At 43.5% G+C, this 19,600-nt stretch overlaps 1 protein-coding gene across 11 annotated transcripts in view; it reads left to right on the plus strand.

Moving 5' to 3' along the window:
- Positions 1 to 19,600, plus strand: part of FAT3 (FAT atypical cadherin 3) — a 626,029-nt gene that overhangs the window by 417,781 nt on the left and 188,648 nt on the right. For all 11 annotated transcript variants that reach the window (XM_034408488.3, XM_087894589.1, XM_087894591.1 and 8 more), the window contains exon 5: positions 18,108 to 18,422. In XM_034408488.3, the coding sequence (XP_034264379.2) occupies positions 18,108 to 18,422 (315 nt within the window). The remainder of the gene's footprint in view (positions 1 to 18,107; positions 18,423 to 19,600) is intronic.

Here is a 19,600-nt window from a genome sequence, read left to right on the forward strand (position 1 = left end):
ACTTCTAGATTCAATCACTATCTTTCAGCCTAGCGGCCCTAGCCAACATCCCAGATTTCTTTTGAGGGTGTCATGGGAAAGAGGCGTCTCATTATGCCAACCTGAACTTGTAGGAGCCACAAATGAAACTTGGGCTAACTAAGTTCTACCAAAAGCCGAGGTGGCGCAGTGGTTAGAGTGCAGTACTGCAGCTACTTCAACTGACTGCTAGTTCAGCAGATCAGCGGATCAAATCTCACCGGCTTAAGGTTGACTCACCCTTCCATCTTTCCAAGGTGGGTAAAATGAGGACCCAGTGTCAGACTTCGATGCTATCTCATAATAAATGAATTTCCAAACTGCCAATCTTTAAGGAAATCTTCTCTTTAATTGAGCATAGCAACCGGATCATGACTCGATGCGGACAAGACTGACCTTTTGCCCCCCAATCCCTCCCTTTCTGATCCCCAATTATCTGCTTCTCATTGGCTATCTTCCAAGTCACTCCACTGATTTCTTGTCTCGTCATTTCCCAGGAATGTCTCCCCCCTCCTCATTTCCACGACGACCGGGCTTCAAAGGGATTTAGCAGGCAAAAGTTCAGGGCTTATCTCTCTCCTCTCTATGCCAGCGGTGAGACGCTGACACCCAGATTGTTAGGGGGCAATATACTATTTAGTATACTGTCTTTGGTGTAAACCGCCCAGAGTCCTCGGAGAGTGGGCGGCATAGAAATATGACTAATAAAATAAATAAAGGAAGGAAGAATTACAGAAGGTATACAAAAAAACCCCCTCATAAATGTCAGTCAGCTTGAAAAGTTCTGGATGACCTGCCGTGTTAAACAAACTTTTGAAATATGAGTTTGCTGTACCAGTAGTCCTCAATTTTTCAACAGTTTGTTTACTGATTGTTTGAAATTAACAACAGCACTGAAAAAGTGACTTTTGATTGCTTTTCACACTTAACAATCGTTGCCCCATGGTCTCGTGATCAAAATTCAAAAGCTTAGCAACTGACTCGTATTTGTGACAGTTGCAGCGTCCCAGAGTCTTTTGCAATTTTCTGACAAGCAAAGTCAATAACTTAATGACCTTGTTACTAACTTAACGACAGGAGCGAATCACTTTAACAATTATGACAAGGAAGTTCGTAACATGGGGCAGAACTCACTTAACAACAGAAAGTTTGGGGCTCAATTGTGGTCGAGAACTGCCTGTATCTCATGTCCTGTAATTAAACAAAGCAGGATATAAATGCCATTAATAATAAGGAATGTAATAGAATTGGCAGATTTTGTACAAAGACAAATGTTTAGATGAATTTGGAGCACCCTGACTGCATAGAATATTTTAATTCGTGCTATAGTTTTGTTCAGAAGCTTTATGTGAACTTGAATTATAAAATAACTTTTGCTTAAATCTATCAAACTGAACAAATGCACTTAAATTCTCACAATGGAGCAACTAAAGACTGGCTCTTAAATCCTTGGACATTTGGTTAAATGTTTGCCAGCCTGCATCATAACACGCTCTTAACAAATATGCAGAAAATAGAAAGGGAGATAAAAAGCTGTGGGTTTTTTTTCTTTTTTTTTTTTAAATCTGCAAACTACTAACTGTCTTTCCTCATGCAAGACAAGCTGGAAAAAAGGTTCCCCCTCTACTTCTCTAGATGTCACCCCGACAGCTTACAAAAGAGACAATTAGAATTCTGTAGCAATCATTGCAATTTTAAGGAAACGTTGAAGGAAAGGTGTTTAGTTCCCGCTGGCTGAGGAGATTGGAATCAAGCAAGTTGCGTGAATAGAAAATAAATGGCGGACCGGGCCTGTGAAAAGATGGTAATGTGATGAGCTTTGTAGCCGGAGCTTTTCTCTCAGCAGGCACGAGGACTCTAAGAGGAGTGAGAATGGGAGATACTTTATCCCCTGAAGTGAGCACACAAGAGGTTTTTGAACGACTATTATCCACCAAAGTAGAGTCAGTCCGAGTTAGAGCGGAATGTCTCCCTCATATCAATACTTGACATAAAGCTTGCCAGAACTACGGTGGTTGAGGGAAGCACAGAAAGCTGTCAAAAAAGGAGAGAGAACTTTCCAGAAATAAGAGAACTCTGAGGGGATTGCAGTTGAATGCAAAATATTTCTCAGACCATCATTGGAAGTTATGTCACATCTGATCACCTGTCCATCTAATTCAGGGATGCTCATATTGGGACATTTGTGGTCTTCCGAACTTTCCCTTTCCTAGCAATCTCCATTTTACAAGGGACCTCCATCCCCCCCTCTTTTTTTTTTTTTTTTTTAGTTTCCAAAACCCATGTGAAAATATAGTATCAAAAGTATGGGTCCTAACTGTTTTGGGACTTATAGACACAACTGAATTTTGGGGGATGTTTTGCAGATACTATAGAAAATGCAAATCTGAATTTAGTATTCAATATATTCTGTCCTCTAATGGAACATAGCAGGATATAAATGCCATTAATAATAAGGAATGCAATAGAATCGACAGCAGATTTCACTCAAAGATAAATGTTTAGATGAATTTGGAGCATCCTGATAAAATAGAGCCGTGATGGCGAACCTGTAGCACGTGTGCCAGAGGTGGCACACAGTGCCCTCTCTGATTGCATGCGAGCCATCGCCGCAGTTCAGCTCCACCGCACATGTGTGCGCATCTCCCGCCAGCCAGCTGGGCTTTCGGTTTCTGCTGCGCATGTGCGGAGGGCAGGGCGCATGCGCATTGCATTTTGGGGGTTTGGGCACGCATTTGTGTATTCAACTGCGTGCGTGCGCACTTTGGGCACTCGATCCAGAAAAGATTAGCCATCACTGAGATACACCCATGATGGCGAACCTCTGTCACGCATGCCAGAGGTGGCACGCAGCATCCTCTCAATGGGGACGCGAGCCATCACCCCAGTTCAGTTCCACTGCGCATGCGTGCATGCCTTCTGCCGGCCAGCTGGTCTTTGGGACCATGCAGGGGGCAGATGCAGGCATGGGGGCAGGGTACATGCGGGGGCGGCCGAGTGTACATGTGTGGGGGTGGGGGTGTGTGCGGGGGCCATGCATGCATGCATGGGGGCGGTCGCATGCGGGAGTCATGCGTGCATGCGCAGGGGTGCATGGGTGGGGCGCATGCGCATTGCATTTTGGGGGTTTGGGCGCACATGCACGCATTCGCACATGCGCGGCCGCGCTTTGGGCACTCTGTCCAGAAAAGGTTAGCCATCACTGAGATAGAGTATTTGAATTCGTGCTACAGTTTAGTTCAGCAGCTTTATGTGAACTTATAAAATAACTGTGGCTTATTCCTTATTTATTTTTGCCATGCTACATCCTTCAAATTCTTCAACGTTGTCTTTAAAGATACGGTCATCTCAGTTTTCTCTTGTTTAATGATAGAGACATGAGAACAGCAAGACATGTGCTTATCAATTTTTTTAAAAAACTGCTTTTGTCTACAGAACAAACACCCAGAATGGATCCAGAATAGACGGGTAGATAGTCTGTATGAAGGTTTATGGAGGAGGTAGGCCTAATTGAAAATCCTCACCTGAAAAGCTTTGGGAATTGACTTCCTGTAAAAGTCATTCAAATTTACAGACGCTCCCGGTGGTACAAAAGGCCTTGTGGTCTTTATAGGTTTTGCTTTTCATTAAAAAGAAAAGTCTGCTTAGCTAATACTTTTGCCAGATCCCATGCTGGTCAGGATGCCAGTAGCTGCCCACTCAGGGAGCGGATTGTTGAAATATTGGACATGGCAGAATGTTTATGGAGATTCTCAATCATCCAGGCCATGGTTGTCCCAAAGGTTCTATTCCAAAAGACAACTTGACTTTCCTGAGGGGAAAAGTATAGAGACTCATTATACTATAATGCCGTGTTTCCCCGAAAATAAGATCCTGTCTTATATTTTTTGAACCCCAAAATAAGCGCTTGGCCTTATTTTCAGGGAGGTCTTATTATTTGGGGGGCATGGAGCAAGATGAGGCTCCTCTTGCTGTCTTACCTGATTTCTAGCTCTGCATTTAAATATTTTCGGGGAGGGCTTATTTTCAGGGGGTGGCTTATTTTCGCACATGCACTCAAAAGGGCTGAGGTGGCGCAGTGATTAGGATGCAGTACTGCAGCTACTTCACCTGGCTGCTAGTTCAGCAGATCAGCGGATCAAATCTCACCAGCTCAAGGTTGACTCAGCCTTCCATCCTTCCGAGGTGGGTAAAATGAGGACCCAGATTGTTGGGGGCAATATGCTATTTAGTATACTGTCTTTGGTGTAAGCCGCCCAGAGTCCTCAGAGAATGGGCGGCATAGAAATATGAATAATAATAATAATAATAATAACAACAACAACAACAACAACAACAACAACAACAACAACCCGATTGGGTTTATTATCAGGGGATGTCTTATTTTCGGGGAAACAGGATAGCAGCCTAGATCACTGGTGGACAATCTGCAGGCTTCCACATAGAATAACAGAGTTGGAAGGGACCTTGGAGGTCTTCTAGTCCAACCCCCTGCTTAGGCAGGAAACCCTATAGCAGTGGTGGCGAACCTTTTACTCACTGAGTGCCAAACAGGTATGCGCTTCGCTTACACGCGGCTCCCCCCGTGCGCTGCGCGTGCAACCGCACCATCTGTACATGCATGTGGCTTTCACGCAGCTCACCCCGTGCGTGCAATTGCACCATCTGCGCATGTGTGCGGCTTTCACACACGCAATGTATGCACACAAATGCCATCTGCGCATGAGCACACTGCGTGCAGGTATTTGCACATGCATGCGCAAATGTACGTGCATGCACAGGAGAGCTCCAAAGAGCAAGTGGGTCTCTGGAATTGCACACATGCACACTGGAGGCTCAAACAGCAGCTCGGGTGCACGCACATGCACAGCTGCAAGTGAGTTGGATGACAGCTCACATGCCCGGAAAGAAGGGTCTGTGGGCCACTTCAGGCATGTGTGCTATAGGTTCACCATCACGGCCCTATAGCATTTCAGACAAATGGTTATCCAACATCTTCTTAAAAACTTCCAGTGTTGGAGCATTTACAACTTTTGGAGGCAAGTTGTTCCACTGATTAATTGTTCAATTTAGAACTCTCCTTAGTTCTAAGTTGCTTCTCTCCTTGATCAGTTTCCACCCGTTGCTTCTTGTTCTACCCTCAGGTGCTTTGGAGAATAGCTTGACTCCCTCTTTTTTGGAGCAGCCCCTGAGATATTGGAACACTGCTATCATGCCTCCCCTAGTCCTTCTTTTCATTAAACTACACATACCTAGTTCCTGCAGCCATTCTTCGTATGTTATATCTGACCTATTGCCTTGGGAGTAGCTCTTCATCCTGTCCTCCAAGGCCTTCCCTTTGCCTTCTAAACCATCCTCAACCACTGGCAAAAATGGAAAAGTAAAAGTTCTTCATCCCTGATATTGAGAGAAAAACTGAGATGTTGTTGCTTCCCTTTTCCAACACAGATAGGTTTTTTAAAAAAAGAAGAGACCTTCCTTAACCTTATTATTGTGTAAATTCTTATTTCGTTTGACCTTGAGTTGAGCAACATGGAATACACTCAAGTTTGGAAATGGAAACCAAGCTCAAAAAAGTATTTCTTGATTAGCACCGTGCATTATAATGATCCTTATATACGCACATATGGACACAAATATTACACCTCACCATGCTTCCTGCAGTGATACACACTTTGCAATTAATGAACTGTCAGATTCCAAGTCCTTAAAATGAAATATGTTACACTTTCTGTGTACACTAAAAGCATAATATCCCTTGGTCTGTTGATTCATTGGCATGAATACTCCTACCCCATCAGAAATTTATCAAATTAAAAAAAAACTGCTACCTTCTGTTTTTGGCTTGGGCAGAATCCTCTGGCTTAGTCTCTAGTGTTTTATATGCAGAGGATGTGTTTGTAGGAAATTCTCACCTGCAAATTAAAAAGATAAATTTTTTTTCTACCTCAATTAAATCTAGACCCGATAAGAAGTTGTTGTTGTTTTTTAAAATAGCATCACTTTCTCTCGGTATGCATAATAAACTTTGGCAAATACTTAATAAAGTTCACTTTATTTTAATGTTATTAATAATGTTTATTTAATAAAGTATTAATACATAATACATTTTGGCAAATAGCCAGTTTGGTATTGTTCTGACCCAGCTCTCTTAAACACGACAAACCCTGTGAAGTTAACTCAAAGATTCCTTTATTAGGAGTGTCAGCAGCCCCGGCAAAAAGTTTCTCTCTCACCTCAGGCTAAGAAGCCTGTCCAGCCAGGAGATGAATAGTTGTCTGCCACATCTATTCATCTCCGCCCTCTGCCTTTTATCCCCAGAGTTAAAGTGGGGCTTCATTAGCAGCGGTGGCTCTTCCGTCCCAAGGATTGGCCCACAGATTTCCACTGCTCTCCTCTCCTCTGCCTTCCATGCATCAGGCACTGGACCCAGCTGTTCCTCCTCTTCCTCATCAGCCACCTCCAGACCTGGGGGCTGTTGACTCTCCGTTTGAGGGTTGACGGATGGCCCAGGCTCCGCCTCTATATCTCTCTCTGCCAGCTCCATTCCCTCTTCCCCCTCAGAGCTCTTAGGTTGCCTTGATGCTGACTCTGACTCCCATACCTCCTCCTCCTCTGAGTCGGCTGCTGGAGAGGCTGGTGGCTGACAGGCCACAACAGGTATAGTGGTTAAAGCACTGGCCTAGGAACCGGTGAGTTCTATTCCTGCCTTACGCATGAAAGCCAGTTGGGGACTTTCAGCCAATCACCAGGTCACTATGAGTTCTAGTTCCACCTTAAGCATAAAAGCCAGCAGGGTAACTTTAGGACAGGGTAAGGATACCAGCAACAAGGTTACAGTCATAAGTGGGAGGAGATTGTTCTGTCCCCGTCTCCACACACACACAAACACAGCCAGCCGAGGGTTAAGAAAGCACTTGGCACGCACACAGGTTGTTATCTAAAACTTGGCAGCTATACGAGCATCGACTGCCAAGGGCTTTACTTCATCAGATAAACAGAAAATACATACAAATTGCAAATAGTCCAGTTCAAAACAAGGAACCTTCGGCAGATTTAGGCGTTGTTCAAGTGACTAGCCAGAGTTAGTTTTTGTCCGTCACAGAGTCTTAAATGGCCACCACACTCTCTTATATAGTCTCTGGGGTGTGGTCCAGTGACTCAGTTATAATCCCTGGCACGCCTCCTTAACTGCTGCAACCGTTTATCATGCCTTCGTTGGCGTGGATCCAGGAATGACAGATCACCTCCCTCGCTCTCATCGGAGACACCTGGCTCCTGGCTAATCTCCTCTTCCTCGGCCGGCACTTGAGGCAGTGCCAGAGGGGAGGGGCCTGGAGAGGGAGGCCTGGCCGACTCCTCTTCTTCATGTTCGGAGCCTTCTTCCTCCAATGAGATAGGTTCGGAGGGCGGGGCCACAACAGAGATGGGTGATAGTAACAATGAGAAGATTAATAGTAGTGCAGACTTAGTGAATAGTTTGACAGTGTTGAGGGGATTATTTGTTTAGCAGAGTTATGGCGTTCGGGAAAAAACTGTTCTTGTATTTAGTTGTTCTAGTGTGCAGTGCTCTATAGCGTCGTTTTGAGGGTAGGAGTTGAAACAGTTTATGTCCAGGATGCGAGGGGTCTGTAGATATTTTCACAGCCCTCTTTTTGACTCATGCAGTATACAGGTCCTCAACGGAAGGCAGGTTGGTAGCCATTGTATTTTCTGCAGTTCTAATTATCCTCTGAAATCTGTGTCCGTCTTGTTGGGTTGCAGAACCAACCCAGACAGTTATGGAGGTGCAGATGACAGACTCAATACTTCCTCTGTAGAACTGGATCAGCAGCTCCTTGGGCAGTTTGAGTTTTTTGAGTTGGCGCATTAGTTTATGTCATGAACTCTTGAGCAAAAGGGACAAGTTAGTACCTTCTCCGGGACATAATTTCAGATATTTGAAAAATGTGGTCATGTACCCTTCCCAATTTTCTCTTCTGGAACCTCTCCTCCCCACTCCCCCAGTTCTTCCTATCTCACTTTACAAGAGTTATTTTTTTAGTTCCTTGGTCGTCTTTATTGACCTTCCCTGAGTTTGTTCCCATCTTTCTGTTTCCTTCTTAAACTGTTGTGTCTGAAACTGGGCATCGTATTTTAACTGGGTTTCGACCAAAGGAAGATTGAGTGGAACTATTATTTTCTGTGATTTCAAAATTCTCCAGGATTTACCGAGTTCCTGGCAGGACTCCTGCCTTCTATGAATACCATGGCATCATTCTGACAGATTTTGGCTAGCAAAACCCAACTGCATTCAGATCGACACATGAGAATCCAAGAACTCCTGCTAAGTAGTTTATATTGTAGAAAAGTCATAAAGCCGTTAATGAAAGAATTCAAACAATTAAAGTGTTTCAAGTACAAAACCTATGTTGCTAAGCTATTCGCTTTCTCTTCTTTTTTCCCTTTTAGCCAACCATTTGGCCTCCACTTTTGCAATGACGGAGGTCCTGTTTCCATCTGGCCCTTGTTTAAAAGATGGTCTGCGATGGTTATCAAGTTGTCATTCTCTGACCCTGTGAGAATTTACTCTCACAGATCAGGCATGACTAATGCTAAACCTCCTCAGTCAATTTTTGTCACAAAGATCTTAACGTATTTCTTCTTTTTCCTTCATCCATTTGTCTTAAAATATTTGCTTGCTTTCCTTTATCTGATTTATTACCGTATTTTTCGGAGTATAAGACGCACTTTTTCCCCTCCTAAAAGAGGATGAAAATTTGGGTGTGTCTTATACTCCGAATATAGCCCCCCCCCCACCCACTGCCCCCCCCACCCTTTGGCCTCCGTGAAACTTCTTCCTGCTTGCAGAGATTGCCACTGACAATGGTTTATGTTTTTGGGCTCCGTACATTGCGTTTTCAGCCTCCAAACACTCCATTTGAGAGCCCTTCAAGGCTGTGGGGATCGCCAAAGCACATCGCCACCAATCGCCACCCGAAAATGTAACACATTTGAACGTTTAAAACACTATGTGCGGTGCCCAAAATGGCTACCCAGAACAGCTGCTGTCTTCTCTTACCCCTTCTCAGCTTCACTGGAGCTCCCTCCAACGATCAGCTGTGCTTTCGAAGCTGTTTTTCAGCCCTAACGAGGCCCTAGCAATCTTCTGCACTTTGCCTGCTTTTCTCATTGCTGTTCCCTCCAACGATCAGCTGTGCTTTCGAAGCTGTTTTTCAGCCCTAACGAGGCCCTAGCAATCTTCTGCACTTTGCCTGCTTTTCTCATTGCTGTTCCCTCCAACGATCAGCTGTGCTTTAGAAGCTGTTTTTAATTCCAAACCACTTGTGCGCTCAAAACCAGCGAACTAATGTGCTGAAGCAGACCAGGCTAAGGATGCTAGCCAGATGAATACCTGGTAGGCAGAATTTTTTTTCCTATTTTCCTCCCCAAAAACTTAAGGTGTGTCTTACACTCCAGTGCATCTTATACTCTGAAAAATATGGTAGTTAATTGCTGAACTTGTTAGCTGGAAAGCTTGACAGTCCAGGTTGGAGACCCAAGAGTCACACGACGAGGTGAGCTCCCATTACTTGTCCCGGCTCTTGCCCATCTAGCAGTTCAAAAGCATGCAAATGCAAGTAGATAAATAGGTACCACTTCAGTGGGAAGGTAACAGCATTCCATTCACTTTGGCATATAGCCATGCTGGCCACCTGACCACAGAAGTGTCTTCAGATAACTCTGCCTCTCTCAGCTAAGAAATGGAGGTGAATACCACTTCTTAGGGGAACGCAGTGGCTCAGTGGCTAAGATCAGAAAGGTCGGCAGTTTGGTGGTTTGAATCCCTAGTGCCGTGTAACAGAGTGAGCTCCCGTTACTTGCCCCAGCTTCTGCCAACCTAGCAGTTCGAAAGCACGTAAAAATGCAAGTAGAAAAATAGGGACCACTTTGGTGGGAAGGTAACAGCGCTCTGTGCATCTTCGGCATTTAGTCATGCCGGCCACATGACCACGGAGACGTCTTCGGACAGCACTGGCTCTTCGGCTAAGAAACGGAGATGAGCACCACCCCCTAGAGTCGGGAACAACTAGCATGTATGTGCGAGGGGAACCTTTATCTTTACCTATGTTTTTAAGAATATCATTTAGCTGTTACGTTGTTTAAAGGATTGCATTGTCATGTTAGACAATTTGGTGTGATTCTAATTTATACAATAATATTTTCCTTTCTTTTCCTCTCCTCTCCTCCTCCTTTACCTTTATCTTTACCACTCCTTAGAGTTGGGCACAATTGGATAGGAGAAACCTTTAGTTTTACCTTTAATAATTCACTTTTGGTTTCCCCATCAAAAAAGTTTGAGTAAGGTCTTACTGTTCCACTTCTTTATAAGCTTTTCAGTCTTGGTCTTATTGCTTTAATGACTCCATCCTGTAAATGACAGTACCAGGACGCAAATTTCCTTTCTTGAATGGACATAGTCTTTGCTTTTTCACTGTCTAAAGATATATCTCTTAAAAACACTTCCAAGCCTCTCCTAAATTGGTAGCATACATCTTATAGATACAGACCCTGAAACTATTATAGGTTCTTTGTCATCTTCTGAAGCTTTGTGGGAACTCTCATGTCTTCTCAAGAGCCTTTATGCTCCAAGTCTCCTATGGGAAATACCTCTTCTCTACTGCAATGAGTATCAAGGGAAATCACTCTGCAGTGTGCTGCTAAATGTTTGAGAACTGGCACAGCCAGTTTCATTGTTACTATCATGTCACTCGCTGTAGAAAAGCTGATTGGTGTGCTGGACTTCAAGGGTCATCTCTGCTGTCAACTGACTTGCAAAATTCCAGAAAATCTGACAATTGGCTCTTCCAAGCTGATGCAAGCCGGCTCCAGGAAATAACTGAAGTCACTTAATGACCTTCTAAAAGACTTCTAACGCAAAAAAAGGAGAGCATAAAGAGATAAATCCCATAATCTCTCTGCTATCTACTCTGCCCCTTGTGAGTCCTTCTCCATATTAGTTGTTGCCTCTGTGCTTTCATTGGTTCCATGTTGCGAGGTTGACTGATGAGGACTGTTCTGTCTCATTTGGATCAGTTCCTTTTGTTTGATGTCAAGAACCTCAACATTATTTCTTGGTTCCCCTCGGTGTACTAGTCTCAGCAACAGAGACAATCCGGTAGAAGCTAAGCCTGATCACACATGGGAAATGATGATGATGATGATGATGATGATGATGATGATGATGATGATGATGATATCCATTCAGTTGGGTCCGACTCTTGGCGATTCTATGCACCAGGTCCCTCCACATCTTCCAATCTTATATATTTATATTATATATTTTCCTTTATTGTACATCACATTTCCAGTTTTGTAACAACAGTGTACTGGCTGTATCAGGTCCTTTTTAAGTATAGATAGTATTATATACCCTGAGTATAACCATTATTCTCATAGTCATACAATATAGTCTCTTTTAAATACATAATGTTGTACATCATTGTTATAACCAATATTTTCATAGTTGTACCATAACGCTCTATACATTTATCACTCGATATGTTTTAATCTATAGTCACGTACAGTCCGATAGTACTATTGCTTATGGTATATATTCTTATATATGTCTATATAACTGTATCTATTTCTATTTTGTTGATCTTTTTTGTTAAATTACTAATCTCTGCACCTGTTGTTATTTTTTATTTTTATTTATTTTATTTCGAATTTATATACTGCACCTTCTCTCGAGGGACTCAGGGCGGTGTACAGCCAGATAAAACCATACAATACAAACATTAAAAACAATTAAAAGAATATATACTAATTTGGCCCCAGTTTAAAATGACAAACCAATTAAAAATTAAAAATATTTAAAAATATGTTAAGCTAGTTGCGAAGTCGTGTTTGACCCATTGCGACCCCATGGACAATGTTCCTCCAGGCCTTCCTGTCCTCTACCATCCTCTGGAGTCCATTTAAGATCACGCCTACTGCTTCAGTGACTCCATCCAGCCACCTCGTTCTCTGTCGTCCTATTCTTCTTTTGCCCTCAGTCGTGCCCAGCATTAAGCTCTTCTCCAGTGAGTCCTTCCTTCTCATTAGGTGGCCAAAGTATTTGAGTTTCATCTTCAGGGTCTGGCCTTCTAAAGAGCATTCAGGGTTGATCTCCTCTAGGAGTGACCGGTTTGATGGCCTTGCAGTCCAAGGGACTCGCAGGAGTCTTCTCCAGCACCAGAGTTCAAAGGCCTCAATTCTTTGGCACTCAGCCTTTCTTATGGTCCAACTTTCACAGCCATATATTGCAACTGGTAAAACCATAGCCTTGACTATACGCATTTTTGTTGGCAGTGTGATGCACCTGTTATCTAACCATTTGTACAATAAGTCCCATTATAAGTAATACTCTGATTCACCCTTTTTTTTTGACGTCTTTGTTTCCTTTTACCACTAACTCTTTCAAACATAATTGCTTTGTACAGTGAATTCCACCATGTGACTTGCCCAAAGCAAGTGAGATGCAGTTTCATGATTTTGAGATTATCATTTCTCCAAAACCTTCAAAAAAAGTTTTGTTCAGGCAAATTTGACCAAATAGAAAATTCCGTTTATCCGTTAGTAATCACTTTTCTTTTTTCCCCACTGTCTTCATACATGGGAAACTCAACACAGTAGTTCACATATCTGGAAAAGTTCCCTGTAGTTAAACTTTGGGCCTGACAAATCATTAATTGTAAAATTGCTTTTCAGCTTTCATGACCTACATTACATAACATACATTAATCAAAACAGAAAACAAAAGGAAAGGGGAAAAAATACCCTGGTATAGAACAGAACAAATAATTTGAATAGAGATGAGTAAGTTCAGAGAGCTGAATAAGTTAAATTAATAACCGAGCTGCAGCTTAACGTTTAATTGCTGACCATTTCATTGTGGATGGTACTCTGGAAATAAATAATGCAAGATGATATTTTTCAACATTTTTCTTTCAACTGAACGCGATACCATTACAGAGGAGAGGCAGGTATGGATTTTTACTAACTTGAAAGTAGCTTAGGTTCTGCTTTTGCAAAAAGCTGCTAATACACCAATTCCCACGATGACAGCGTTTGATGGTTGCAAGCCAAGCTCCCTTGTATTTTGTTCCGTCTGGCTCTGTTGACCTCCCGTTTCATATTGATTGTTGTGTTTGTTAACTGCTGTGTTGGTTTATTTAGTCGGTACTTCCCACATGTTTTCTTTTCACTCTTGTTAAAATAAAAATGAAACTGATCGTTCTGAATCATCACAAAAATAAGAGAGAAACAGAGAGCATCTTCAGACATGTATCTGTTTTGATTGATCCCAGAGATTTGAGGCAGATTGGCTCCCTCACTCTGAAAAGCAAAATGACCAGCCTACCTAAATAGCCAGCACTGAAAGTCTGGCTTACCTCCAACATTATCAGACTTCAGGAAGAAAATTAAAAACAGACTTTTTTTCTGGAAGGCTTTGGGGACTAAAATCCTATTTATTTGGGGAAATTTAATGTCTTTCTAAGATTTTTTTTTTTTTAGTTACTCTACTATTATCATGCTTTGTTGATTTATTGTGAGTCACTGAGAATCTTCCACGATTGCAGCAGGATATAAATGTAATTAATAACGTCTTCTTTTTTTTTTTTTTTTTTTGAGTGACTATATTAACCTTGGTGAATTTGACAGGAAATCGAGTTTGACAGGAATGTCAAACTCGATTTCATTGAAGGCCGCATCAGAGGCCTGCAGAGACCCCGGGGGTGGGGTGGGGGGCGTGGCCAGCTTGACATCACTCATGTCAGGGGTGCCTGTGGTGGCCCGAGCGCTCTGCCAAGCTCCCAAGCTCTGTTTTCGGCTGCCACAGCCTCCTCCAATCCTCTGCCAGCAAAAACAGAGCTCGGGAGGGCCACATGCTCCGTTTTTGCTAGCAGAAGCACCACAGGCCGGTCCTTTGCTGTTTCTAGGGTGGTCCCGTGGGCCAGATCTAAGTACCTCCTGGGCCAGATCCGGCTCCCGGGCCTTGAGTCTGACACCCCTGTTGTAAGATATGTTGACTTCAACTTCCAGAATTTCCCAGCCAGCATGCCTTAACGTCTATTTTAATTCTGTTTTTGGTCCATGACTATACATATAAACCAATAAAATCACAAAACAATGACCTCGTTGGCAAGGCTCACATATCTGGTTTGGGATATGTTGTGGGCCGTCAGCGGCCCGTGCAGCTAGTAGCTGATTCAGACAGCGAGGAGGCTGGTGTGATGCTGCACCAGCAGCCTGTGCAGCTGGCACTCGAGTCAGACAATGAGGAGGCTGGAGAAGATGTGGTGCCAGAAGCGGGGATTCAGCCAGGGCCTTCAGAACCTCCAGAAGCTCCCTTAAGAGGACGAAGAGAAGGAGCCTCTTCTCGATGCATGGGCACTAGAGCTGCCAAAAGGCAGGAATGGCTTCTCAGGAGGAGGTCTCCTCGAGAGTAAGGCTTGGGGCTAATTGGCCACTCCCTTAACCTATTTAAGGAGGAACGCCGACTGAAGCAATTTGCAGGGAATAACTTAGTTCACATACCTTCGTGTCTTGTCTTGCTTATCTTATCAGCTTCCTGCAAATTGTTTCTGGGCATTCTGCCAACCATAGTAAGCTTTCAGGTATTATTCTTTGAATTCTTGGCAGTTGTTAATGTAATTAATTAACAGCCGTTGTTGAAAAAGACTAGTTTATTTAATAAACTAAGGTTTGAATGGACTTTGTGTGTGCTGCGTTCTTTGGGGTCCATAGCTGGGGCAGAACAGTATTTGTGAAACCCCCAACCCAATCACTGTATACCCTCTCCCCCACTATTAATTTAGAGATGGTTAATTTTAACCCCAAAGAGTTAGTTTGGGGCTAACCTAATTCACCCCTTCCCACTGTCAACTGTGTAATGCAAACTATAGAGCACCCCTGTGTTAGCAATAGCAATAGCAATAGCACTTAGACTTATATACCGCTTCATAGTGCTTTTATAGCCCTCTCTAAGCAGTTTACAGAATCATCCTATTGCCCCCAACAATCTGGGTCCTCCTTTTACCCACCTAAGAAGGATGGAAGGTTGAGTCAACCTTGAGCCGGTGAGATTTGAACTGCTGAACTGCAGCTAGCAGTTAGCTGAAGTAGCCTGCAGAACTGCACTCTTAACCACTGTGTCACCTCGACTCTTGCCGAGGGATCCATCCTGAATTTTCTCATGCTGATAGAATCTGTGAATCATGCTGTGAAAGATGTAGCTGAGCTTGTGCTTCCCTTCTCTGCCCATGGCTTCTACTTGAAGGATCTCAGTGTCGGGCATGATGTCCTCAGAAATTATCACATCGTAGCTTGGGTGGGAAAATTCTGGACCGTTATCGTTGTTGTCCAAAACTTTGATTAATACCTTTAGTTAAGAATCAAAGTGGGGGAAAAGAAAAGAGAAGAGAGATTTATATATTTACCAACTCTTGTCAAAAGGAGATACAATTATTTGGAATACAGAAATTTACATTTAGTTTCGCAGCTACTAAGATTGTCGGTCGAGCAGGTACAAAAATAGCCAGGGAAATGTTTGAAGCCTGGGAAACGGGCCCCTCGTCAGTCAACAGGAGTGCTGAATTACCACCAGTTTATCAAATACTTAGGAGCTGAAGGCTTGGCAGCACAAGGAAACAGCAGCCAACCGCCAGCCCTCAACACACCAATCAGCCAATAGGAAGACACCACATAAACACGACTCACAGAACAGCCCAAAGCATGTATTCCAGTAGAGAGAAATTCCCTGAAGATGGGCTCCAGCATGAGTCCAAATGCTCGGAAGAGTAAATCTCTGGTTCCGCTGACCGACCCAGATTCGATCTTGGAAACTATATAGTTAACTGTTCTTTCCTTGTGCAAGTTCTAGAAAGACTTAAGCCAAAGTGTGATGTTATTGTTTTACTTTGGTTTTTCCAAAGTGGGACATTGACAACTGTAAACTCACTGCCCTCCCACTTCACGTCTCCACTAATTTATTCCCTTCTTGCTTTTCCACGAAGTAAAACAGATTAAACCTCCTAGGTGGATACTTTTTTTTTTACTGGGATATTATTTCCATTCAGGGAAATCTACAAAGCAAAGCCTACATTCCCTTAAAGAATAATAATTAAAATGTTATTTCACAGTTTATTGTAGTCCCGGAGCGGTTTGCTGTAATAACCTACCACCAAAATTAATAAAGCGTTTTAAAATAACCGTTGAAAATTAAGTTTTAAGTCAACCTTAAAAGCTGTTTTGGGGAAAAAGGTGTCTTTAAAACCTTTTTGAATGCTAGTAAGGGGGCCAATCTCAATCGGGGAGTGAATTCTAGAGCAAGGAATAAGGATAGGAAAGACTGCAGCTATCTTAAGAAAGCATTGATCTTCATTGGGACAGCAACCATTTGATTCATCCCTTGCAGCCTAATACATGGTACAAGTAATCCTCAATTTACAACCATTAGTTTAGTGACTATTCAAAATTGCAACACAGAAAAGTGACTTATGACCATTTCTCACACTTACGACTGTTGCAGCATCCCCATGGTAACGTGATCAGAATTCAGACTCTTATCAACAGGCATGTATGGGTTCTACTTACCTTTACTTTCACAACGGGAGTGTGTGTGCTTCTGCGCATGCGCAGATCACCGATGATGACGTCGTGGCAGGTGGGCAGAGCCTCCCGCTGGTTTTACTACCGGTTCTATAGAACCAGACCAAACCGGGGGCAACCCACCACTGGTATGTATGTATCAGTGGTGACATTCAAATTTTTTCCCTACCGGTTCTGTGGGTGTGGCTTGGTGGTGGCTCCTGTGACTGAGTGGGTGTGGCCAACTCGATGTCACTCACAGCCATGGCCACTCAGTCACATGACACCGCCCCCCACCAAGCCACACCTACAGAACCCGGTAGGAAAAAAATGTGTTTATGAGCATGAGAAGGGCTCATAGTGAATACTGTGGCAGAGAGAAGCCGAACTTTTCTCCCTCCATTCACAGCGGAGCTGCTGTTCCCTTTATGGTCCCCACCGGCCCCCTCCCTCCCGGGGACTACCTTAAAGGGACAGGCTGCAGCGGCCAGAAGAGGTGAGCGGCGAGCGGGCGGGCTTGGGGGGGCCAACCAGAGGTGATTTTTATCGGTACCATGAACTGATTCAAATCGTCCCTACCGGTTCGCCCGAGCCGGTCCAATCCAGTTGACTTTCACCTCATGTATGTATGTATTTATTTATTTGTTTGTTTGTTTATTTGTTTATTTATTTATTATTGCTGCCTATTCGCCCATGGCAACCTTTTATTATTACAGAATAAAAGACCACATTTAAAACAATAAAAACCAACAAAAAAAAATCAAACATAGTACAATATAGCAAAATCACCCCCACCTCCCGCCCCAGTGACAGCAGATCGCACAAGCCATTTAATGGGCTTTATTTATGACAGTTGCAGCGTCCCAGGGTCATGTGATCCACTTTTGTGACCTTCTGACAAGCAAAGCAAACAGGGAAGCCAGATTCACTTAACAACCGTGTTACTAATTTAACTGCAGCAATCCACTTAACAACCGTGGCAAGAAAGGTCGTAAAATGAGACAAAACTCACTTAACAACATTCTCAGATTGGAAGCATTCTGCTTTGAATTCAGATCTCCCCACTTTGGGGCTCAAAGCTTTCGTCTCAACTTCCAAACAGGACATTTGAGATAGTTCACTGTTTTGTTCGTATTTGAGTGGCGCAGTGGCCTAGAGGTAGAGCTCTCGCCTCTCAATCAGGAGGCTGTGAGTTCGATGCTAGGAAGAGACAGATATTTCTCTCTCTGGGCATAGTGAGAATATATCTGCCGGGGAAAAAACTCTGCATTGGTGACAGGAAGGGCATCCGGCCAGTAAACACTCAGCTCCATTCAGTTGCCTCAGACTCCACCCCACAAGGGATTACAGGGTCATTAAAAGAAGATAATGACTGTTTTGCTCATGTTTATTTATATTCCGTTTCAACTTTTTACTAGCTTTGTGCACTTCTAACATTTTTGTTGTTGTTGCTATTGTTACTCTTTCCACTTCAGGTGACAGTAACGGATGGAGGGGTCTCTCCCAAGCAGTCGACGGTATGGCTGGTAGTCCAGGTTTTGGATGAAAACGATAACAAGCCTCAGTTCCCAGAGAAAGTCTATCAGGTCAAGTTGCCCGAAAGGGACCGAAAGAAGAGAGGGGAGCCCATATACCGAGCCTTTGCCTTCGACAAGGACGAAGGCCCCAACGCCGAGATTTCCTACAGCATTGTGGATGGAAACGAAGACGCCAAATTCTTCATTGACCCCAAGACTGGAATGGTTTCTTCGCGAAAGCAGTTCACTGCGGGGAGCTATGATATCTTAACTGTAAGACTTAAGTACTGGAATAAGCTTTAAGAGCAGGTTTTACTGTTTTTAAGTATTTTGCGGGAAGTCCTTGAGTTACGACTAGCCACTTAACAACAACAAATTACGATGGGCCTAGAACGAACGTTTTACAGCCCATAAAGCACTTCTAGCCATCATCTTAAAATATGCCTCACACATGCACACCACATATATATTATACAAACACAGAGACTTAAATATAGTCCTTGACTTACAACTTGGTCACTTAACATGAAGTTATGATGGGCCTAGAACAAATAAAACACTTCTAACCATCTTAACATGTCATGCTTCACACACACAAGCAAACCACATATATATTACACACACACACACACACACACACAGTCCCCAACATACAGCAGGTCACTTAAACAACAACTAAAACGATGGGCCTATAACTCTAGTGTCTGACTCTAGGGTTTGGTGCTCATCTCCATTTCTTAACCAAGGGAGCCAGCATTAACTGAAAACATTTCTGTGGTCATGTGGCCAGCATGACTATGTGCTGAGGTGCACAGAACACTGTTACCTTCCCACCTTAGTGAGATACCTGTTTATCTACTCGCATTTGCATGCTTTCGAACTGCTAGGTGGGCAGGAGCTAGAGCAAGGAACAGGAGCTCACTCCATCATGCCACACTCGGGTCTCGAACCTGGGCTATCAGCTTTCTGTCTAATAAACTCAGTATCTTTAATCACTGATCCATCGCACCCCTGATGGATTTTCAATTTTTGACCTGGACTTGCAAGTAAGTTGAATTCAGGTATCTCCATTCAAACCAAATGTACTTTAAGACTCAGTATTGTCTCAGTCTTACTGAATATGAATAATGGACTCGGTGACTCAGTGGCTAAGACGCCAGCGGTTCAAATCCCTAGTGCCGCGTAATGGGGTGAGCACCCGTTACTTGTCCCAGCTTCTGCCAACCTAGCAGTTCGAAAGCACGTAAAAAACGCAAGTAGAAAAATAGGGACCACCTTTGGTGGGAAGGTAACAGCGGTCCGTGCGCCTTTGGTGTTTAGTCATGCCGGCCACATGACCACGGAGATGTCTTCAGACAGCGCTGGCTCTTCGGTTTTGAAACGGAGATGAGCACCGCTTCCTAGAGTCGGGAACGACTAGCACATATGTGCAAGGGGAACCTTTACCTTTT

The sequence above is a fragment of the Pantherophis guttatus genome, chromosome 5 (assembly GCF_059756535.1).
Source record: "Pantherophis guttatus breed Tessera chromosome 5, ASM5975653v1, whole genome shotgun sequence".
Lineage (NCBI taxonomy): Eukaryota > Metazoa > Chordata > Lepidosauria > Squamata > Colubridae > Pantherophis > Pantherophis guttatus.